General features: G+C 34.5%; 1 protein-coding gene across 1 annotated transcript in view; it reads right to left on the bottom strand.

The window, feature by feature from the left end:
* ERBB4 (erb-b2 receptor tyrosine kinase 4) overlaps positions 1-25811 on the bottom strand; it is a 994125-nt gene that overhangs the window by 239576 nt on the left and 728738 nt on the right. The window contains exons 13-17 of the mRNA XM_054585691.1: positions 19618-19750; positions 14804-14897; positions 7871-8025; positions 1347-1391; positions 1152-1226 (exon numbers count right to left, since the gene is read on the bottom strand). Coding sequence (XP_054441666.1) covers positions 1152-1226; positions 1347-1391; positions 7871-8025; positions 14804-14897; positions 19618-19750 — 502 coding nt within the window. The remainder of the gene's footprint in view (positions 1-1151; positions 1227-1346; positions 1392-7870; positions 8026-14803; positions 14898-19617; positions 19751-25811) is intronic.

Below are 25811 nucleotides of genomic sequence, written 5' to 3'. Positions count from 1 at the left end.
CAATGGTTTGCATTTAAAAAATGCCATCTAAAACTCTCATTTTCCTAAATGCAATTTAACACTACTTTCTCTCTTCCAAAATATATGATTAGTGTTTCATTAACAAAGCTAACAATATTTTTGCATAACACTGTAAAATAACTACTTTTCTAAAAGAGCTTTAAAAGTCAAAACTTACTAAGGTATGCTTTATATGCAGTAAAATTCATCCTTTTTAATGTACTGAACTATGACTTTTGACAAGCACATATATTTGTGCAACCATTACTATTGAGTTACAGAAAAGTTGTATTCTTCTCCTAGGTTTCCTGCTACCCTTTTGTAGTCAATCTCTTGCTCCACCTTCCCAGTCTTTGGGAACACTGGTTGATCTTCTGTCCCTACAGTTTTGCCTTTTTCAGAAGGCCATATACATGGAATCATACAGTATGCATTCTTTTAACTATAGCTTCTTTCATTTAGCATGTTTTTAGATCCGTCCAAGTTTGGTGTATGCCAGCAGTGACTTCCTTTCTATTGCTGAGTAACGTTACACTGCATGGGTATACCACTGCTGAAGGACACTTGAGTAATTAATTTCTAGTTTGGGGTAATTTTGAATGAAGCTACTACATTTATACGTAGGTTTTTATATGGATGTGAGTAACATTTAATTTTTAAATTCTAACTTGTACTTCTGCCTGCACAAAATATTTTCTATATTGCCTTTAGTCTATGGTAATACTGATACCCAGGGCAAATACCAACCAGTTCAAAATGATACAAAATCAGAAATTGAATCAAATCACAAACATTTTAGAAAAATACACCAACTTTTACAAATTCCTTTCTTAAAAATTATTTCTTTTTGAAATCATCTACAGAATTAAGAATGAAATATTCTATTAAAATTCTAGCTAAAAAATTCAAAAGTAGTTAATTTTGCCTTATTATACAAAATTTAAAATAATGATATTACTAATCTGGATTCCAAAGTCATAATCAATGAAGTAAGAAGAGGTAAGAAATGTGGCTTAAAAAAGTAAAGTGCTATGTGCCTCTTCCTAACTCCCCAATTTAACATATAAATTCCATCCAACTGGTTAGTACTTTTCATCCATGATCATTGGGAAAGGGTTTGAGCGACAAAATGGAAACATGGTAGATGTTACCTAGCATGTTGTGGTAAAGTGGAATGGCCCGTCCAAGGGTAGTAAATGCAGTCATGACTAGTGGGACCGCTACACCTGCAGGCAATTACAGAACAGAAAACATCATTCTCCATTCACAGTGACATGCACACTCATGCACCAGTGCTCACACATGGAGCCTCCAGGGAGAACATGGGAAGCAAGTACACCAAGTACCTATCCATCAGGCCGATGCAGTCTTCAATACTTGAGCCTATGCACCTGCGGAAGATCCAAGTTTAAAAAAAATACAAGGAAAAAATTAGTCATTTAAAAATTAATAAGAAAAATATCAATTGTGTCAAATTCTTAATTACAGTTATTAGACTATCTTGAAACACCATGAATTTAAAGGCAGTGAGAAGATTATTGCTGGATGGATACCCAGAAATAAATTGCAAATACCACCCAAGTGGAATGCACAGAAACATATTCATGGAAAAGGATGTTATACTCCATTTCTATGGATAACTTCCAAACACATTTTGCTCATTTCTAATACTTGCAACTCATTTGCATCATTCATAATTACGTCTTGATGAAAAACTTATATTTCAATGGCTATAATTGGTTTCATGCATATGATTCCTTTGAAAAGCTCTTAAATTTAAGTAAAAAACAAAATTGATAAAAAAGGAAACATGAACTATCCAATATAATATAACAACCTGATGCTTAATACTCATTAAAGATTGATTTTGGCAGAAAGTGAGCTGGCATTCTTTAATGTTATTCTCATGGATACTTTACATAATCACATTATTCTATTCCTTGGTTGTGACTGTCTTTAAAACATACTTATCTTTAAACATGAATCCATTTGAAAAGCAAATTAACTGGTTTCACCGTCCTGCAGTGTATTTTGACACTCTCTTTTAAAAGAGCATGCCATAACAGGCAAACAAAACAGCTTTTTGAACTGTCAAAATATTTAAGTTAATTAATAACAAATAAATAAATCCTCTCCGAGGAAATGAATAAGTTCAGACTTTAAAAAATCCACTGAGACTAACATTTAAGTAAAATAATACAAGTACAGAAATTTCTGATATATAGTTCCTAGAATTTCATTTTGAAGTATTATAGAAATATTTTTCCATCTTCCAATTTACTTGAATTGCTTTTCTTTCCATTTTCCCCATCAAGGACATATAGCTCCAATGCATTATCAAGATTCTTCCTACACCTATGATTTATAGAACTGTCTAATTCTGTTGGTAATAAAAAATGATTCCTTCAAACTAAAATTTCTAAAGAACAGAAAAAGAATCTGAAGTTAAAAATGAATATATAATGAATAAAATAGGTATCATCTATAAGGCCAGACTGTCCATTATACCTTTAAATAACTAAACATTGGTGGACTAATATAACTCTGCCTAATAATAATTAAGTCACTATTGTCCTGCTTTAAGAATATGTTACAACATTCATACTAGATGAAAAGTTGGAATTGTTTTGTTTTGTTTTGATAGTTGTTTGAGAGGACCAGAAAACTTAACATACAGATGTATGAGAAGTATATTGTATAAAAAGTTTTTTTAAAAAATGGAAATAAATAGAGCACATAGTTTTGAACTGATACCGTAATTCCTAATCACAGTATTTTCTAAAAATAAAAAATTAAGTACTAAAAACATTTCCAAATTGTTTTGTATGTTTTCCTTTGAATTCTATTCTGAAGAATTTATTTTTTTCTAGGTTCCTATTATATCTTCCTCAAAATGCTTTTATAGCCTATAATTAGTTTGTAATCTGTGTTTTTATAATAACCTTTGAAAAACAGAAATTTTTGAAAGTGAAATTAATCTTTAGGAGAAAGTGTGAATAAGAAAAGACCATTTATTCATTAAAACAAAAAGAAAAACCTGTGTCGCATGCCCACTCAGTGTTCCTACTATTCTAGGGGCGAAAGAGAGAAAAAGAGATGAATTAGACATTCACCTATTTTTCATGGTCTCACAATATAATGAAGGAGACAGATGTGACAATAGGGATAGGGAAAAGAAGCCATATCTTGAGACAGAAGCCAGAATTTGAAAACTTTGCTTAGCCACAAACTTAACAAAAACCACCAGAGGGTTTCAAAGAAGTAGTGAAATTGCTGGTTTTGTGTTGTACATAGATCTCTTTGTGGATGCTGGTGAGTTGGTAACTAGGATTTGTTTGGCACAAGGATTGTTTTACTCTATTCAAGAGCTGATGGACTAAACTAGGAAAATGGTGCCTATGATACAGGCAAAGTGATGGATTCAAGAAATATCTTGGGAGGTATGAGAAAAAAAAAAGACAAATTGATGGCTGGTTTGATATTGAAAGTGGAAGGAAGAGTTAAGAATGAGTCATATTTCTAACTTTGAGAATAGTGAACTATTAGTGAACGAATGGAAGAAGAGGATCATTATTGCCTTGGGTGTGTTGGGACAGGAGGAGCTGCTAATTTGAGTTTTGTGCATTTAGAGCTTAGTGTTGTTCTACAGTCCAGCAAGAGATGTTCCTCAGCAGCTGCAAAATGAGTCTGTGGCTAGGAGGGTGTGGGTGGGGGTAGAAGGCACAGTGTTATAATCAGTTTTGAAATACCATATAGGAGAAAATTAAAATCATGTAAGTGGATAAGATGGCTGAAGAAGAATCTATGAAGTAAGAAAAGCAGAGACTGAGAGTGAAACCCAAGAAAATCCCATAATTAGTTATTGAATGATATAAGATGAGCTCATGTCAAAAGCGTGGGGAAATATAATTGAGTGTAATGAATTAATTACAGTACCCTTGAAGCCCAGTTAGAAGGGAACTTCAGGAAATAGGATGATCAGTGTCAAATGCAAAGAGAGATCTAGTAAAATAAGAACTACCAAGAGTATTTCAGTGGTGACTGTAAAACTCACTAGAACTTAGATAGTTGTGAATTGAGAAGCTAGTTGAAGACAGAGGAAGTGGAAAAGGAAAGGGAGGAAAAGATGGGGCAGGGTGTGTGTTCAAGAAAGTTTGTTGAAAAGCTTGGGTAGGCTATTTGAGATTTGAACATATTTATAAGCTAATGATAAAAAAAATAATGGAAGACAAAGAAGAATGAGGATATGGTTTAAGCAGTGCTATCCTTTGTAAAGACAAGTCAATGTGTATTGAAAGATGTATATTCTATTTCAACTCTCTCCCTTATATATACAACTAATTAGCACATACAATCTATATTGATTCAGCAAGAAAACAGAATAATGAAAACATTAAACTTTTGAAGAGTCAAAATCTAAAATAAGAGACTGAGTAAGGTTATAGGATAATACAATTTTCAACAAAATTAGTGTTTGAAACTAGAAAGTGTATAGAAAGATCAGAAAGAGAAACTATAATATGTCAATGTAACTTAGTATAAAAATATCTGGAATTTTGAATATTGAGCTGTATAATATTTGCCAGTGTTTATTGATTTATAGGCACCTTGATGTACCCATATAACTAATGTAGGTGAGCTACTTTGACAAAATCTTCAAATTTTGAAATGAAAATAGAAGAATATTTAAAAATTTCTATTGAAATAGTGTAGCCCTTCTTTCTGCCTCTCCATCAATAGAAACTATTTTACTGATAAACTTAAAAATATAAAAAAAGAATTGATAAAATAAATTGACAGGAAATTTAATATTATAAAATCATGATTCTAATATTAACAAGATTATTTAATAAAGTTTTTAAAAGATGCCTTATGAAAAATACATATCTTAGTCCATGTCTAAAATCCAAAATTAAATTGACATTTATCATGGATTCAACTGGTGCTAGCGAGGAAATTATAACCTCAGCCCTTATAGTTATATAATTACAAAGTAAATTCAGTTTACAAGTCCTCTTTAAAGATTTATGTCTTGCAGACTGAAAATATAAAGTTCATTCCTAAATTTTAAATTCTTGCTCTTCCTCTGAAATGTGGGCAATGGTCTCTAATGGAAGGCTATAAACCGTAGGAATAAAAGTTTGCTGGGCTGACACTTCCTAGTGGTCCAGAGCTGTGCCCCGCCCACTTCTGAACTTGGCTGTCATCACATCTGATGCACAGCAGGTGTTTAATGAGAAAAGGCTGCTAAAATAAAAGTCCTTCAGTAAAGAAAAAAGGAGACAACATCATTTTTTTCCCTCTATGCATATTAGTGAAAAAGCTCTTGATAGGTGCTAAATGGATAATCTGTTTTAAAAGTATCTAACGAATTTATTAGAGCCAATATACATAATATACTTTTAGAGTAGCAAAAGTGCTCCGAAGGTATTAAACAGATCATTTTATTCTCAGAAAATCATTAAACAGTATTCAGAGTAAGAACTTCTCTTCTTTAAAAAAATGTGATTTGAAAGACTATTTCCATTAACTTGGTTCTTGAATGATATGGCTGACATAATATTGGCATATAAAAGAAAACCTGTTTTCCAAAGTGGAGCTGGCCTGGTGAGCTCCCACTAACGAATAGGTCAGTAATTAGATGAGTTTAGTAATAAAAATAGGCATTCGTCCGGCCATCTCACTGCCCCAACGATTTTTCTAGCCTGCGAAGCGCACTCCGTTGCTCCAGTGACAGCTGTCAAAGCACTGAGAGGGACTTAAGAAACTTCGAAATTTCTAAATTCTGTTGTGTGGTTGGGGCCACAGAACCTGCATGAAGTGAGTGAACCTGGACGATACAGAAGCTATTGGAAAAAAAGATAGCAGCAAACTAAATAAAAACAATACCAAAAGCCCTTCAGGACTAAGTTAGTAGTTGCAGAATCCAGGTACCTTGGAAGATGCCAGGAAGTACAATATTCAGATTCTGTCTAACCATCATTCTACAGCCATGAATTTAAACACATCTTTCCATTTACTGGGAGTTTCCACCTGATCTGGTCAGATTCATTCCCTGTTACCCCTGCCTGCTCTCTTTCGGCTATCTAACATTTGTTGCTGTGGTACGTTGATCTCTTCATTGTCTCTCCTTCTACTCCCCCTACCACAATACATGCTTTCTTTTATTTTATAATCATGATTTAACAGGGCTGAGGGGAAGACACACCAGCCACACATGCAGACTATGGCTCCCTATGATCTCACTTTCATTTCCCTAATGGCTTCATTGTAATTAGATTTGCAAAAACAGCAAAAGACCTCATTTTGAATGGCAACAGCTGTTGACATCAACATTATATTAAATAATTTACTGGTTTAATTTTAGCTGCAAAACAATAAAACCCTCTTGTGGATGATTATTTTAGCCAGCAAAGTTTTCTCTTTCATTTGCTGACGCTTCGGCTCCAGCGGTGCCAGTTGTTTCTTCATGAAATACCCTTAACGGGAGCGTGCCAAAAACTCGCAAGGGGAGCAGTTTATTCCTGCTACTTTCCTCGAAGCACAGTGTCTGTGTGAATATTTCAGTATCCTCAACCTATGGGCTTATGTCTAAACCAATGAGTTGGCATTAGCTCTTCCAAGCTGAATCTGAATTTGAATGGTGCACTATGACTTTACCTTGGAGGATCTGCCACTTCACAGAGTGACTGAAGCTGATCTCTTGACCTGTAGGAAATTGTAGCAGCTTCTGCAAATTGATGTCCTCTTGGCAGAAGATAATGTTGCTTGCTTCACATCTTCAATATCCCCTAACAGCTAGCCCTTAATCTGGAAGCAAATCTCTTAATGGAATCTCATGCTTTACTGCGGGATAGAAAGTAAGCAAGACGATTCTCAACAAGTGCATATGTCTGTACGTCTATGTGCACATGCGTGTGGACACTCACCATGGACAAGAGGTTTTATGGGCACAAAGGGATAGAGTATGAGAAACTGCTCTGGTTTCTAAAATTATTCACCTTCTGCAGGAAAGAAAAAGAAAAGACTCTATCTATATAGATTTTTGGGGGAAAAAAAAGAAACAGTTGTTGGAATTTTTTAGATAATCTGACGTTACTTCCTTTAGAGTTCAATGTTTTTCTTCTTTCTGTAATATGTCTTTGTTTTCAGCTGTTACTGATATTAAAGGTAAATCTAATTTTTATTAATTTTATAAGACATACTTTTGAAAAACAGAGAAATGTGTTGCCCAATCATTGAACTGCCCTACATTAAACAAAAAGAAAATTCTCAGTTACAACTTAACCTACAACAAAATTACTTTCACAAAAAGCACTCATAATTTTATTTAAATACATATTCCTAGGTTCCCTTATTTTTCTGCTACCTTATTTTTTGCTTACACTTTGTTGAAGGAGTAATCCAAGGCAGTATTTACCAACAAGGTATTAACTTAACATTAAACTGGTTCTAGCAACAAAGAAGCAGAAACAGAAAACCTCTGTTAAAGATTTACTAAGCACACATCTCAAAAGTGTAATTACTATCTTTATTTTCTGATAACTTCAATCTCCAATAACTTTGAAAGAATTTTTACATTCCATATAAAGTATACCTGGTACTCGCTTCATGAAGTTGTCAATAAAAAAAATAGTTCCAGTTAAATATTACATAGAAATATTTAAAAGGGTATGAGTTTTATTCCCGAAGCCATTCTTTTAGAAAGGAGTTTGCTTAAAATCAACATATTGAAGATAAAGACGCATAGAATTTTGTTCAAGAATACTGTGCACGTTGTAGCACATGTCAGGGATGAAGGCACGTGAGTGTCCCTTTGGATTAGTCACACCCCATTCAAGCTTGAGTTCTGGTCAGAAGAGATGCTTACCCTTGTGTGCAGTTCGGGTGGCATGGGTGGCACTCCCGATCCTGGTCGGCGTACTTGAATATGAAACTGTTTGCCCCCTGTAAGCCATCTGGGCATTTTTCCACGCAGTTCGGGCCATCCTTAAAATGCGAGCACTTTGTACAGTTGTCAGGTCCCTAAGAGGTGAAAAACAAAACAAAGTAGACAAAGAGAAATGGGTGCTGTTCCCTCTGAAAATGTATGCATGTGGCTTCATTACTGACTTAGCGGCTGGCCAGTTCTCTTGTAGGGAATTGGGGAACGTTTTCAGCAATACAAATGGTGACATAGCTAGTGGAGTTTGTTGTTGTTGTTGTTTTAAGATTTTATTCATTTATTTTTAGAGAGAGGGGAAGGGAGAAAGAGAGGGAGGGAAATATCAATGTGTGGTTGCCTCTAATATGCCCCCAACTGGGGACCTGGCCCCTTACCCAGGCATGTGCCCTGACTGGGAATCGAACCAGCACCACTTTGGTTTGTAGGTTGGCACTCAATCCACTGAGCCACACTAGCCAGGGCTAGTATAGCTTTATGATCAGCAACATTTTCCAAGGTCTCTCCAGAACAATATCAGTATTTTCCTTCTGTCATTTATTCCTGGTTATACTAAAGAACAACCATATTTGATAGCGACACCTTTTTCCCAGGGTCATTATATCACAATCACTGGAAATAAGAAGACTGCTCACTAAATAGTCAATGGGGAAAAGAAGATAAGAATTACATTACACTGAATTTCCTGTAGAAGTAAGATATTAATTCTGGTTGTCCAATGACTATTTGAATGATAAATATTAAAATTTAATATGGTTGGTATTAATTAATATTAATTATCAGGAATTAGGCAATTTAGGCCAATAAAAGTTAATTTCTAAGTTATTCTTAACCTCAATCAGCTTATGATAATGCTTAAAGCAAATCTTGCAATATTTAGGGATTTTACTAAATCACAGAACAATACTGAGTCATAAAAGGACACTTTCTGATGGTCAAATATAAAAAACTCCATAGTAATAAAGTAAATACATATAAAAGTTAATGGAAAAACATTCAAGAATGAAGGTAATATAAATATAAGCCTGATAAATTTAAGTAAAACTAACTCATTTTACATATTTATGTTTATAATACACAAAATTTTCTAATATGTAGGATATTAACAAGGAATATGCATTGAATATATTAAATATACCTAAATGTCATAGCAAAAGTAAAAATTTAAACCTATATTAAACATCCAATAATTTTATTAAAAAACTAACTTGCATTTGGTGCTGGGGATAGTGAACATGCAAGAAATGAGCAGTATAGCCCCTGATCATTTTGGGAACATTTTGAATAAAAATGATATTTTCTTAAAAGATATCTATGTTTTTACTCATCCTGCTCTTTAGAATAATGATATTACTTGCTTGAGATTTATTTTTAGTTCTCCTTTATGAACATCATATTGTCTTAGGGTCCTCTTTGACCACCGCCTTGGAATTTTTTTCCCTGATCCATTTCTCCCTGAAATCTGTCTACGCCCACATGATTCAACAATTATGACAGGTCATACTGACTACAATTTAGAGAAAAAAGATATAGTAAGTATAGAGTGAGGTTATTCATTTTATTAGGTTTATAATTATGAATAATGTGAATTTGGGAGCCAAGAGCAAGCAAACTTTGTACAGAACTAGGTATTAGGCAGGGAGCATGGGAATCGGTCCATTCATGGGAATGCACAGCATCTCTCCATAAATGTTAATCACAAAGCATTTAGACTTTGCAAACTGGTAACACAAGGCATCTGGAAATTGAGAAATATAATATTTTTAAAATTTAAAGACAGAGGCTGCTAGTAAAGAATAGTAGTGTAAAAAAAAAGTAATCTGGAAGATGTTTCTGGAAATGCTGAGACTGTTGAGGTTCAATCAGGCACCTGTCTATTTCACTATTTTGATGTGAGACTTAGAGCTTTGAAAAAAAATAAATTATCCTATGACACCTAATCCCTATTCAAACTGAAGAGTTTGCTATTGGCAACTTCTTATTTCCTACCAGAAAAGAATACTTCACATGCTTCCAATTTTAACACCTGCTCATGGGTACTTAGGCATGTAATGCCTTCTATTATACAAAATCATTTACTGTGCAAATATGCTCAGTGGCATGACTTATTGTATAAGACAAGGAACATGCTGATTTTTTCCTTGCAGAACACAAGAATAAAACTTTGTGAGTAAATTAGGCAGTTATAGTTACAATTAGAAATTAGAAATTATTTTTCTACCGCAGAAATGGAGATCACATGGAGGGCTATCGGCAGGGAGGGGGAGGAGGAAGAATGGGGGAAAATGTACAGGGAATGAGAAGCATAATTGGTAGGTACGAAATAGACAGAGGGAGGTTAAGAATTGTATTGGAAATGGAGAAGCTGAAGAACGTACATGCACAACCCATGGACATGAACTAATGGGGGTGAATGCTGGAGGGAAGAGGGGTGCCAGGCAGAGGGAGATAAAGGGGAGAAAAAAATCGGGCAATTGTAATAGCATAATCAATGAAATACACTTAAAAATAAAATTATTGTAATATAAAATAATGTCCAGATAAAATCAGAAGATATACAAAATATGAAATTAAAATTAAATTTACATTTAAACGTTAAGTACACTATAATTTTTTGTGTATTTGTTAAGCATTTCTTATTATGATACAAAACTTAGTAACCTAAACTTACAGTAACTAAAAAAAAAGTCCTGTCAAATCTCAAATGAAATGAACTGCACTGTTTCTCTATCTCATTTCAATAATGAAGAGATTTAAAGAAATATGTGTGTGTCTAATGTTTATTCTTTTATCATTATATTCCAAAACCTTTTCAGAACCTAAGTTCAGTGAGTAAACTGATAAATGCAATAATAAAAAAGTAAAAAGAACAGAGGTGAAAGCAATATTCTTCTTTATCTCTGGTTTTAAGCTACACATGGATTCAATAATCTAGAGAGACAATTATAATATATACTACATCCGATGGAAACACTGCGTTTTTTTCTCAGTGATAACCGGTGTTTTTCTCTAGCAGCTGCTATAAGACACAAAGCTACTTTTCACAGATATCCAGTTCTCCTCCACTTCCAGCCACGTGGGATCTAGATATTCTCCTCTGACCAGAGATGAGGTGTATCTTGCTTTGGGCAATGTAAATAGAAGGGACTTGTAAGACTGACAATGCTAAAGCCTCCAGCCTTCTCATTCCCTGCTGCCATGAATTGGGGACCCCATGTAAATGTGGGAGTGCCATAAATTCATAGCACCCTGGAATGTTAGACTATCACATGGAAATTGGCTTCCTTAGAACCTTTTCCAGACTTATAATGCATTTTACATTTTTAAAAAACGATTCAGATATGTTTCTATAAGCTACTGCAATATGAGGGTTATTTGTTATGGCTGTACAACTTTTATTATCCTGACTTTAACAGCTACTTTAGTTTTTATGAAAACGTATTTTAAAAATCAGTTCCATTCCCCTATTTCTTCTCTTCTGATATCTCTCTGGCTTATATTTTGATCACCCACAAGTTTCTCTGATTTCCTTATTTTTCTTTCTTCTCACATTCCATGTCTTATCCTTCTAAATAGCACAGGAGTAGTGAAAGAAAAGCAGGAAGGATAAAATTGTAAAAAATATACAGTAATAATAAAAAAATAAAGAACAAGCACAGATAAATAAGAATGTAAAAGGAAAAGTTTGCTCTATTTCAAATCAATCTCTCTCAAGAGTACCTTGGATTCTTGTCACCTTTAAATAGGGTAATATCATCCTATTTTATATATATAGATGTTGTATCCATTTTATCTTTATTACATTACAGGTATTTTTGCCTGGGGAAAGAAAGTGATGAAAAAAAGGGTAAAATTTAGTCAGAATTTTATAACTGAATGTTAGTTCCACATGATACTGACTTGTTGACTTTTTGATGTAACTTTATAATCATTATAGGTTCAACTTCTTTATATTTTAAATGAAGAATGTGATAGTGTGCATCATATATAACAGTGTTTGGTGTGTGTGTGTGTATATATACATATACATATATATATTTTTAAGAATATATTGACAGATCAGAAAAATGTGACTTAAACAGAACTAATCATGAGGGAATTCCAACTAGCTTTATGACTTCTTTCTCTATCTCCTTTCATGTTGGTCTCCTGGAAAATTTTCCAGAATCTCTTAGATATCCTCTGTGGTATAGGCCTGTTGCATGGCACCCAAAATCTCCTTTTCCCTAGTTATGGTAATCAACAGGTAGACTGAGCAACAGGCAAAAACCTAATATAAATTATAATGGCTGAAAGCAAGTAACCCCTTATTGAGAGTAAATTAAGGCTATTGTTTGCGCTTAGCCCTGCCAGTTTTTCAGACAGCATAACCTAAAAGACTTGTGTTCTCACCTGCTGAGCCTTTCAAGGCTTTCTGATCAAGTAATCAAGGAGGTTCCCTTGATTCTGTACTCTGGTCTTTCACTGATGCCTGCTTCAGCATTACTAAACTTGCCCTACTTGTGCCTCCTCTACTCTCCAGATATATCAACTCACAATTTTAGGCCTGGGCAGCACCTTCTCTACTTTCTAAACCAGCGGTTTTCATCTCATGACACATATAAACGAACTGCTAAAATTTTGCAGCACACCAAAACATACATTTTTTGTAGATCTGACAAAAGATAGGTATAATTTTGATGCATTCACATCAGGTGGCTATTGTTGTGATATCTATTGTCATTTTTTTATTTGACAATCTAAGAGAAAAGAGGTCAGTGCCCCTGACTAAATAGTCAGGTATTGCATGCTTTAAAAATTCTTGTGGCACACCAGTGTGCTGCTACACGCTGGTTGGAAAAGTCACTGTTCTAAATGTATTAATGCATAGTTTAATCCCTGCTTAGTGATTTTAAATATATGGTCCAACAATGCTGTCATGAAAGAATCAAAATGATTTCCTTGAAAGTTCATTTAAGGAAAAAAGAAAAAACACCCTCAAAGACACAGACAATAACAGTATGGTGATTACCAGAGTGACGGGGGTGGGGGGTGTTAGAAGAGGGTGTATGGGGATAAAGGGCGATGGAAGGAGACTTGACTTGGGGTGACGAACACACAATACAATATACAGGTAACATATTATAGAATTGTTCACCTGAAACCTACTTAATTTTGTTAACCAATGTCACCCCAATCAATTTAATAAAAAAGGTAATAAAACAAAGTGCAAACTTCATAAAAATACCTATTTCACTCTTTATTTAGTCAGTAAAGAATTTTGAAAATGGAAAAGGCATTATCTTAGAGGATTTTTTATGTGTATTCTGTAAACTGTCTTAATTATTTTAAATAACAAAAGAGTAATGGACAAATTCTTGATTATCAATTTGTACATTTTTGAAGTCTTAGTCTCTCTAAAAGAGATTTTATTATTCTGTGACTAATGGTCAAGGAGGGACCTAAATATGTTAGCTTTTAAAGAAGCCTTATATCAATAGTTCAATTTGCTTTAAAGCCATTATGAAATATTTTATCCCTGTGTTGTTCCAAAGCATTGCTTATAGACTCTGCATTTCTCATGCTGCAGATACATTGTGTTTTCCCTTCCTCTTCTCAGTGGAGGAAGAAAATGGCTGCATACGCCCTTTGCCTACTTACTTGGAAACCAATACATGTTAAATCGTCTTTTAGACTTTGGTTCTTCAGGCCCATCACACCACTTCTTTTCCTCAGAGGTCTGATTTTCCAAGCTTACCCATCCTGCGGGCGTCCTCTGAGCTGCCCATGCTGTCCACCCCCTTCTTTACACAAAGTGCCAGTATGGCTCACTGGGGCCTAATGGGAGTTTGGAGGGCTCAATGATATATTTTTTTAAAGCTAATTAAGTGCTGAAGGAGCACTCTAGTAGAAAAATTAATACTATTTAATTTTAAAATGAATCCTTATGGAGACATGTGGAGCTCTTGGCTACATCCAAATGCCAGTCCCTAAGTCACCTACTGAGAGATGACTCAATACACAAATAAAATGGAAATTTGTCTAAGGAAGGATGAATATGACACTTTGGAATGGCAAACTCATACTGACCTCTTTATCAAGAGGAAGCCTGAATGGTGGGACCCGAAGAGAGGGCTGAAATGTAATTATCATTTCCTCTGTAAGGCTCACCTCAAACTGTATAAATATCAACTTATCCATGAAGACTTTCCTGATCCCATATCCTCTCCTTAGATTCTCATAGCTCACATTTTCTCTTTACCATAGTGTTTATAATATTGTTTTAGACTTTAGTTTGTATTTGCCTTCCTCCTCTTTTCAGCTGTCCTTCACAATGTCATAATAGTTAAATAATTAAACACAGAATGTATTACAGTTTACCTCCAAACAACAAGCACTTTCATATTTGCATAACTTTGCATGTTTCTGCATTCCAGAGTTTTCTTCAAAGCACAGCTCAAACATTACATCTCTATGGCCTTTCTTTATGCTCCACTTTCCATTTTAATGGCAAATGTAGTTTTTCCTTTACTGTGTTTCTATAACAAGTTGTATATATTTATAGTTTATCAGTTATTTGACTTCCATTTAATTACTTCTGCATCTCTCTTTTCTTTTCAACACTGTGTACTCTTCAGGGTCAACTCCATATCTTCTTTTTGAATACATGACTTGGGACATAAACATTTAAGACACTGAATTTTTGAATATTTTATCTCCATGACTACACTTAAGCCTCTTAAGGGCAGAATCCCAAAGGCGATTCCCCATAGCACGCTGCAAGTATCTACTGAATGTGTGGATACACAATAAAGCAATGACATAAACATTCGTACAGGAAACCAAAGAAGCCGACACAGCCACAGACGTCCTCAAGCTTACCGGCCCATGGCACGTGAGGATGCCGTCTTCCATCTTCTCACACTGGGGGTCACACTCCACACAGATGGAGCCGTTCGCAAACTCCCGAAATTCGCTGTGAAAACATCAGTTGTGTTGAGGTGGTGTAAGCAAACAAGCTGTCAACTTAACAAATGAAGTAACATCTGCTAAAAGTCCTATTGGCAGAGTAAATTCTGGAGTTTGTTTCTCTCTCTGCCAGGAGCATCGGGATCGTTTCTCCGTGCATTAAGGAGTAAGTTCTCCATTAGGAAGAAAGATAAACGGCAGCCAGATGGCTCTCCTTGCCCTCCACTGGGTTCAACGATAGACTCATTCAGGAAACCTCTCTCTTGTGAGAGATATTGGAGGTATCTCAAAAAAAAAAAAAAAGTATAACTCTTTTGATGACATAGCAGAACCGGTTTTAACTTTTTTAAGTAAGGTTGTCTCAGCTCTTCTCTCTATAAAATTTTACTCTTGGTGGAAGCCTTGCTGTTTAAACTCTGAAAGAACCATTGTCTTTTTCTTGTTGCTAAGTTACATGAATGTTCCCCATCCTTGTCCTTCAAATCCCAAGACCCTTTAATTTATTTTTGGTGAAACTTCAAAAACTGCTTTGATTTCTTTTCTTCTTTTAAAATATATGCCTTAGAGAATTAGAGAAAATATCTTTTTATGGCAGATTTTATTTTCTTAGACTCTTGATCTAATATCACAATATCTACTTCAGTTTAAATTCTTTTTGAAGTAATTCTATGTAGTACAAAATTTAAAAAAAAGTTTAATGGTAACATCCTAAAACTTTCTAATTAAAATCTGGGATGATGGTCACCCCTTCTCACAACTTTATATATTATGGCTATTTGTAATCTATATCTACTCTAAAATTTTCATCTCAATAATTGAGTATTAGTCACATATGATATGTTCAAACCACCCCATTCCTACTAATATATAAGTGAATGAAGTACTGGGTCAAGATAATTTAGAATGTCAGTTATGGGTCATTAACAAAATGCCTAAATAGTTATAACCACTGTATTATTTTGTGCCTTTGCATTAGAAGGTACCCTTACAAACTAATAGCATTGAAAATATGGTAATTATAAATTAATTAGGTGATAAATTCAAATTTATTTTTCCCTTGAGTGAAATATTGTCTTTTTTATAGTGAAATATCTCATTTTGTCACTGTAAAGCCCTAACAAATGAGAGAAGTCCAAAGGACAGGCTCTACTTTCTGTTGGTTGGATTACAACTACATCTACTCCAAGGCAAAATAATTAAATTTGGTTTCTCAAATAAATAGCATAACTCAATAGTTATGTATGAATGCAAATATTTAGTTACATAGATTTTATGTTTTTAAGTAAGGTATTTGTTATGGAGTAAACATTTTTATGAATTTTCTTTTTATGAAAATCTCAATTATATTAAAATTGATTTTCTTTAGCGTATTTCATCAACATGAGTGACACAAAATACTCAACTAGGAAATCTGTAAAATATAAAGGGAAAAATGACCTAGTATTGGGGGAAGGGGAGTAGCTAAATTGTAAAGAGAATCAGAAATATTCTCCGTTTAATGAAATTACATAGCAGTTACAGCAAAGCGTGTATCATCAGCAAATTACTTCCTCTGCAAACAGTTTCCTGGGGTGACTAAAAGGTTATGGTACTAAATAAAGGTCATAATTTTTATGACACTAAAACATAGGTCATGTTTATCTTTCTTTTCACCAAAATCTCCTTTCCCACACATGGAGTTGAGGTAAAGTGAATATGTAATTTAAAAACTCATAGAGACAAGCAAGCTACCTCTTCTTCTGTAGAGTAATTTCCATTTGCAGGGCCTATAGCTTTCTTCCTTTCTGCTCTCAGAACTGATCCTCCTTGTAGTATCTTCTATAACTTCTGCTCGTTATTGCTACTGTCTCCATCACTGCCCTTTGTCTTCCAGGTTCCCTAGTGATTTTACTATGACTTTGCCAGAGACCCCTCCTTTCACTTGGATCTGACCTAACAAATCACAGTGTACTAGGCATGAGCTTTGCATAGTTTTTTATTACTTGTTCTTGCTGCTATACATTTTTCAGTTTGTCGTGTGTCTGCTATCTTAGCCAATCCTATCATCAATAGGAAATACTTTGAAGTGAAGTCCTCCCAAATTTAAATCCCAGCATCTACACTGATATTTCTAGGACTTATATATCTTAACTTCTCTAAGCTTCAGTTTTTTAAAGTATCCTTAGTAAAAGGGAAAAACGATGTTTCAAGGAAAGGTTGTGATTATTAAATATAAAAAGCTTAGAAAGAGACTGGCACTTGTTTTGATTTTTCATTTTGTTCTTAAAGTTTCAGAAGTGCTTAATCACAGTGCCAGATAAGAAAAATTTAAGGATTCCATTGCAATTAACTTTCTCTTTCATTTTGATTGCTTGTGCATTGTAGTTGAGTTGGCAAAATACAGGGATTCAAATAATTTGAATTTGAGTATTAATAGCCAGAAATTGACTGGTTTTCTTCTAACCTTTTGAAAAGCTTTGTATTTAAGATTGCTTCTCTTATGATAATCAACCTCTTTTATATGCATATGAATAAGAGTTTGGTAAATGTCATACTGTAGTTGTATTTATTTTTGATAGTTTTTTCAGGTGACTGGTCTACCTAACCATTTAATCAGCCCAGATTAACAGACACAGATATGAGATCAGTTTTAATGGTGAGAATTCTAATAAGAATTTATTATCTATTTTCTCATTTCATAATCATAACTATTGTATGAAGTTGACACCACTACTATTCTTATTTCCATATAAGAAAACCAACTTAACAATAATTAGGTTATTTGTGTAAGGTTGGATATTTCAGCTATGAAGTGATGAAGTTAGACTTTGAATTCAGTCTTCCTCAAAGGCAGTCTTAATCATCAGGCAATGTTAGAAGAAATTACCCAATCCCACAAGACTGGAGATGGGATAATCTATCATTGTTAGGGCAAGCAAGATATACATTAGATTCTTACAAGATACTATCATACTAGTTTTCAAATTAACTCTGTGAGTTTGATTTTCTAGGGCCTCATTACCATTGCAAAATACATGAAAAGCTTTATATTTCTTTAATACATTTGATTTAATGACATGGAAAATGTTAAATTGTCAGAAACAGTCTGGTAATCATTGTTGTTTATTTAAGAAACTGGCATTTTTTCCTTTGCTTAGTTTTCACTGTTTTGCACAACTGAGACAGAGGATGGTATATACATCCACATATTTATCAATTTCATACCTCTAATAAGTTTAAAACTAAAATATTAAAGAAAAGCAATGGCATCTGGAAAGGAAAAAAAGTGAATACGATGCCTTGGCTTATAGTGTTGGCTTGGTTCTTCTGAAGGGTTTTGAATTTGATCAATATTAATTCCACCAGTTCTCACCGATTAGGACTGCATATTTATAGTCAATACACTTTTATTGTAACATTCAGTTACTGGAATTAAAGCTTATTAGTTTCATTTTAGAGGCATAGATTGCTTCACACAAACAAGCATATTTTGACCTGAGATATTTTATGTACAGAAAACATCACACTTTCATAATAAGCATGAACACATTTCAACGTGACAAACAGCACACAATTTACTATTCATTATCAAATTTATGAGCTGATTAAGCCCTTGCTGATGTGGCTCAGTGGATTCAAATTTATGAGCTGATTATACCTTACAAAATTATCAGCTGAAATTTTCCTGAAAAACTATCAAATTTTTATTTAAAGTTTTTATACTTTAAAAAAATTCATCTTTTCCCCCTAAATTTCATGGACAGAGTTGATTGTGGTCATCCTTCAAAGAAGAGACATAGCAATATCCTAATGATTCAGATATTTCTATCTTTCTGTTATACAATAAAAAAGTATAATGTTATATGGTATCATGAAAACATTTGATAAAATGGGACAATTCATGAAGCAGAAGAAGAAATTAAATAAAGAAATTTAAAACTACACTTTTACAAAATTGTTGAAAGTACTTTCTGTGAGCACTATTAAAAAATTTGACTCAGGGACAGTCCTAAAATCATATTATCACACCAATGAAGGACAACTGCGATGCATGAAGTAGCATGTTATGATAAGGTGATTGTATGAGTATATAAAATGGCATGCAGCAAGGTATATACTAGGATTTATGGTAGTATTGGAAGAAATTGTAGACACTTGATTTAACATATTGCTTAGGTTATTTCTCTAGAAAGTGGCAGAACACTTAGAAAAACCCATTCAACTAGAAACTATGAACGTAGTTTTTCTATAGAGCTAAGAGTTATCAGAGACTTAGAAATGTATGTCATTCCTAACTCCAAATCAAACAGATGTCCAACTGAAATTGAAAAAATAAATACAAGTTATATATAATTATAGATGAGTATTGATAGAAAGTATGAGAAAAAAAGAATATTGGGGTGTAAAAGAGAAAAGATCACTTATAACACTCCTTTTTAGAAAGAGAATAGAAATATATTTTTCAATTTTGCTTAAGAGGAATTTCAATATTTTGTTAAGAATTATCTTTTTTGTTATATGTTTTTAAAATGTAACTATACTAAATATATATTTGGACTTGTTATTTCAAGTAATAGCATTTTCTCTTTCATTAATTTTCTCTAAGTTGTCTCCTTTATGCAACAAAAGTTCTCCTGAAAAGTCTCGGCCAGTACATTGAAATTGTATAATGTTCTTGTCAGCTTTAAACCTGAACCAAACAGTACTTCAAAGGTCAGGAGGTAACGGTGACATGTACGATGCCTTACCCATCATAGAGGTTACAGGATTCTATGCAGGTCCTGCCCCTGCTGAAGCGACGGCAGGACAGGCACTGGTCTGGCCCAGGTCCCCAACAGCCATCGCTTGAACACAGATGGTTGCACACCATTCCTTCAGCAGCTGGAAAACACACCAAAATCAAGAGGAAATAAAAAGAAGCTTGTGTCAAAACTTACACTTTTAATATGCATCTTCTTAAGGAAGACTGTGTAGAGTTTCTTTGAAAGAGAGATCTACAGAGGACAACTTTGATTGCCTGTCTGGTCATCGTAACTCACAGCATCTCCAGCTTCTTTGTATTACAGAGTTCAGTCACTGTGTTTATGTAGCCACAATGCGCTTTTAATAAAAGTGAACAAATGTCGATTGTCTATGTCTAAACTCTAGGGAAGCTGTGTGACAGAAATTAACCTTCCCATTGAGGCAAGGAACGAACCACACCTTTCTCAAGTCAGCCCTTTGTTCCATAGTTACACCAAGCTTTTGGCTTCAATTCCATATGACAGCTTCGTGAAGAAAGAGAACAAATGGTACTTGTTATAAAACAAAAATAATATTACAAGAGGAAATGAAAGGAAAAGACACTATATGAAAAAATAAGAAGGGGAGAAAGAAAAAGAAATAAAATACTGTACAAGTTTAAAGGTGTCTGCTGTACTCTAAGTGTTTTCATTTGCATTTCCCGATTAAAGATGTTGATAATTTGTTAATATGATCATTTGATATCCATATACCTTGTATGGTGAACTGTCACCAAATCTTATGTCTATTTTATTCTGGATCATTTTTTTAGTATGGAGTATTAAGAGTTCTTTCTATATTCTATAAATATTTTCACCCATTCTAAGCTCTGTCTTTTGCTGCTTTTAACAGTGTCTTATAAAAAGAATTCATAATTTTGGTAAGTACAACTTATCAATTTATTTTTTTATGAATTGTACTTTGGGTATCATAGCTAAGAAATCCTTGTCTAACCAAAAGTAACATTGTTTTCTTCTGATGTTTTCTTATAGAAGTTTTAGGAGCGTGGGTGTTATATTCAGGTGTATGACTCATTTGGAGTTAGTTTGTGTGTATGGTTTATGTTAGTCAAGGTTCTCCAGAGAAACACAACCTGATTTTAAAATACTGTTAGCCTTGTATCCCTGTAATAAACCCCATTTGGTTATGCTTTATAATTAATTTTCCATATTGCTAAATGCTATGTGCTCTCTTGAGAGATACAATAGTTCATACTTTTCATTTTTTTTGTGGCAGAGGGTACTCTGTTCACATATGGGTCCTAATCTTCAAACCAAGGATGCAAAGTAGGAATGCTCATTCATTTTACAGATGGGCAGAGGCTCAAAGAGGCAGAGCCACCAAAGGTCACAAGTGTCGGTAGGGGTGTCAGCACAGCCCTGCCTCCTCTCTTTACTACCCAATGGGGATGAAAGTTCCAGCTCCTGACTCCACTTGGCACCACCTGGTGGGGAGTTGGGCATCTCATCACAGCCTGGCAAAGGTGGGAAGGTGTGAAACCTGCACTCCTCACTCGTTTGCTTGCATGGATGAAGCTGGGGACACAGTTTTTTTCTGTGCTGTTTGGCTGGGGACGAACAACTGTTGCTTAAAAGACATTTGTCTTGCTAGCCTGCACCTTTCCAAGCACTGGAGAAGAGACAACAGGTTTTTGTTGGGGGCTTTTTTGCTCTGTGCCTGTTGGTGTTTCTGAGTTGCCAATATCTATGCCTCACAACTGAGATACATGAAACAGAAAGAACACCTAACGCACATCTGTGTGTTTCTGGGATTCCAAGGTGCCAAACCTGTCTTCTTTTTTCTCTCCACCTTCCAAAATTTTCTTATATTTCTTTATATATAATGTTGGGGGGTTTTAGTTGTACTTAGCAAAAGGATGAGAGAAAAGTATATCTTCTTCATCTTCCCAGAAGCAGAAATCTAGTACACATCTTTAAGTTAACGTGGTCTATATTCAAGCTGTACTTTACTACCTCAGGCATATTCTAAATTCCCGAAAATAGGTTGATCTATTTATTTGACCAACTTACACATTTTTTTTCAGTTTGAAAACCTCTCACTCTTGTCCCTTCTCCAGTCCTCTGCCAAGGGTGGAAGAACTCTATGGTACGAGTGGGGACCAAAATACCTCCAGATTTTATTTATAAAATATTGTGTATTTATTCTTACATGGTTAAACTTCAGTCACGTTCAAAGACTCCTTTTGATACAATCTACCTATTGAGACTTTTTCCCACTGCTCAAAACAGTTTTTGGACTCGATTTTGATGCTTTAGTGTTTCTGTTGTTTTTTCTGTTTCACCTCTTCCACATCTGCAAAATGTTTCTCTTTGTGGATTTTTTTTCATCAGGGGGAACAAAAAAAAATGTTTCTTTGGGTGAGATTGGGAGAAAAGAGAGAGTGGGACACAGGGGTCATGCTGTTTTTGGTCAAAAACTGCTGAACACTCAGGGCAGTGTGGGCAGGTATGCTTGTAAGACACCCATGATGAAATGGGCAAATGCATTAAAAGAGTCGTTAAAAAAAATTGCTGAAGCCAAACACAGCCTCTCACAACTACACCAGCTGGTGCACCATTGCAGATGGGTTCATAGAATATTCACCCAGCGAGGAAAGCCTATACCAGAAGAGGCCTGCCCCCAGAAGATAATTCCTTTTTTGAGGCAGTTCCCTCTCATGTGAAGAAGGGTGAAATTTTTGCTTTGATTTTCTGATGTATTGTTTGACATTAGTTAAAGAGGAGAGTTTTAGCTTTCCCTAAGCCACGTTTATTTATGCTACCTGCTGCCTCTCTTAGTCTTATTCAGATGCTCAATTTCAGAGTAATTTTGGTTGAAGGAAATAGTATCTATTGGAGAAAAGCAATAATAAACAGAAAGCTATAATAATTACTTTCTTTTAATTCTTTCCAAACCACTAGATGATGGTATTGAGAGCTGGTTGATCATTTTCTCCAAAGTGAAACCAAGAAAAGTGTCTCCACACAGCACAGAACAGAAGGCCAAGGATGCTACCTCTTTGAAATTCTGAAGAGAAAACAAGTTTTTGATGAATACCAAGAATTCAACAGTCCTCTGACCTCCCAGTGATAGCCACATGGGAAGGAGTAGGAGACCTATTCAATAGCTTACAGTTCACAAGGACATTATAAAGCTCTAAAGAAGCTTTACCAATGTAATTATTAGGCAACTTTTAACTTTCTCTTGAATCTATGAAATAGATTTTTTTCTTTATCTCATCTGATTGTCCCAGTCTGTTAAAAAGTTGTTGATGAAAGGAGACTTGACTTGGGGTGGTGAACACACAAACAGTATACAGACGATGCATTAAAGTATTGTAAGCCTGAGACTTACATAATTTTTAAAATCCTCACCCAAGGATATGTTTATTGATTTTAGAGAAAGAGGAAGGGAGAGGGAAAAAAGAGAGAATCATCACTGTTAAAGGAAATATTTATCAGTTGCCTCTCAAATGTGCCCCCACCAGGGACTAAACCCACAATCTTCTGTTGTATGGAACAACGATCCAACCAAATAAGCCGCTTGGCCAGGGCTAAAACCTATATAATTTTATTAACCAGTGTCACCCCAATAAATTTCATAGAAATTAAAAAAATAACAAAACTATTAGAAAGATAATAACATGTTTGGTATTTCTACCTTTACAGAGAATATTGGACCTACTTTTCTTAAAATAGAAGCAAGTTTAAATAATGGTTCCAGTTACTGTGCTGCATATGTAAAAGTAAATGGATTAGCTTAAAATATTGAAATGGGTACCCATCTATAGGCACCAAGACAGAAAAAAATATCTTCCTTTTCATTGTATAAAACCATCTATGCTGATTGTATTACTTACTACATGAAAAGGCAGAATTTTTACTTGGAATGTATTTGAACAAAAACCATTGATCTTTTTATTAAAGACTGAAAAATACAATTTGGTTCTAATAGTTCAGTTTTTCTAATCAGACCAATATAGGGGTCAAATCCCTACTCTTGACTAGCCATATAGCCTTTGGCAATTATTACGTTACTCATCTATCTTTCAGGATTGTGCCAAAGATTAGACACTGTATTATTAGAGCATCTAATGCAGGGTTAGTTACTTAACTAAGCCCTCAATAAATGTGCTTAGAGAAATATGAAAATATACAAGTATATTCATGTCTATTTTTAAAATTATTGTTGAGAAACTACTTACTCTATATCTGAAATGAGGATATGATGGAAAAAGGAAATAAAATACATATTCTCTTACCTAGAGATTACAGTATGATGGGGGAGAAAAGCATATATATATAGATATAGATATAGATATAGATATATCTATCTATATATAAAATCAGTTTTCTTAACCTAATGAGAAAGTGGCATTAGGTCAGTCTACAGCATAAGGGACAATGAACTTACAGGAAAATAAATAGGAATCAGTAAGGCAAAAGGAGCTGTGGAGATCGGGAGTTGCAACGCGCATCAAGGAAGACCGAGCAGGGAAGATCAGTGCTGCCAGAGAACAGGCTGGGTGTGGGCAGCGGCTGGGGAAACTGCCTGGTGAGCTAGTGAGGCAGGCGAGGGCCTGACTGTGTAGGACCTAGTGGCCTCTTACAGGACTTTCTGGTTTGTCCAAAGAGCTGACGGAAGCTGTTGAAAGGTTTTGAGCAGAAAAGTTTTTAATTTTAAATATCACTGCAATTACTTTGAGGGGATTGACTTGAAAACACATTTGAACAGTAGGTGGGAGATACTAGTGAACTGTCGAGAGACAGGCACAGGGCTCAAGTAGGGTCCATCGGAGCCCTTAGAGTAATGCAGATGTCGGAGAGAGAACGCAGTGCTCTTTTACTTGTGCTCATGAAGGTGCTCTCAGCCTGGCCTTGCCAGGACCAGCAATTTTTCATGAAGAAACACTGCCTGCCTAAGAAGAAAGCGAAACGGAACAACGTAGAGGGATCAAATCCTGGTGATGTTATTTAACTCTTGAATCCATCTGTGCCTGAAAAAATATCTCTTAGGCTTCACAGTTCTGTGAGCTGATACACTCTCTTGTGTTTTGGTTATTATTTTTTTCCTTTTAATTATGTTTACATTCCTTTGTTATACAATAAAACCTTAAAGCATATGCAATTATGGCCAACATTTTTTTCCACCTTTATTGAGATAAAATTACTTATAATATTGTGTAAGTTTAAGGTGTACAATGTGATCTGACATATGTGTATATTGCAAAATATTTACAACAATAAATTCAGTTAATACATGTTTTATCTCAAATAATTACTATTTTGTTATTGTTATGTTGAGAACATTAAACCTCCATTCTCATGGCAACACCGAAGTGTGCAATGCAATATTGCTAACTATAGTCGCCATGTTGTACCTTAGAACTCCGGAACTTATTCATCCTATAACTGAAAGTGTATACCCTTTGACCTGCATCTCCTCATTTCCACCCCCACTGCCCCAGACCCTGGAAATCACCATTTTACTCTGTTTCTATGAGGTTGATGTTATATATTCCACATAACAGTGAGATAATATTTTAACTTTGTTTGACTTAATTTACTTAGCATAATGCACTGAAGATTCATCCATGTTAACACAAAGGCAAGGTTTGCTTCTTTTTATGACAATACTATTTCATTATATCTACCTGTCTATCTATCATCTATCTATCTATCTATCTATTTATCTATCTATATTCTATCTATCTATCTAATCACATCTTTATCCATTCATCTGTTCATGGATCTTATTTAGTTTCTATATCTTAGCTACTGTGAAAAATGCTGCAATGACCATGGAATGCAGATATTTTTGAGATCCTTATTCGATTTTCTCAGGCTACATCACTAAAAGTGGAATTGCTTTGTCATATGGTAGTTCTCTGCTTGTTTTTTGTTTTGTTTCGTTTTGTTGTTGTTGTTTTGAGGGACCTCCATATTGTTTTCCATAGTGGATGCACCAAATTAGATTTCCCCACATCCTCACCGGGACTTGTTATTTCTTCTCTTTTGAAAATATCTATTCTAACAGGTGTGAAGTGATGTCTTACTGTGGTTTTAATTTTAATTTTCCTTGTGATTGGTGATGTTGAGCACATTTTAATCCATACCCTGACTATATATATGTTTCCTTTGGAGAAATGCTTATTCAAGTC

The sequence above is a fragment of the Pteronotus mesoamericanus genome, unplaced genomic scaffold, assembly GCF_021234165.1.
Source record: "Pteronotus mesoamericanus isolate MK-2021 breed Mesoamerican mustached bat unplaced genomic scaffold, CSHL_Meso_final contig_90, whole genome shotgun sequence".
Taxonomy (NCBI): domain Eukaryota; kingdom Metazoa; phylum Chordata; class Mammalia; order Chiroptera; family Mormoopidae; genus Pteronotus; species Pteronotus mesoamericanus.
The sequence above is the reverse complement of the archived record's forward strand: the minus strand, read 5'-3'. Positions and strand labels throughout refer to the sequence as shown.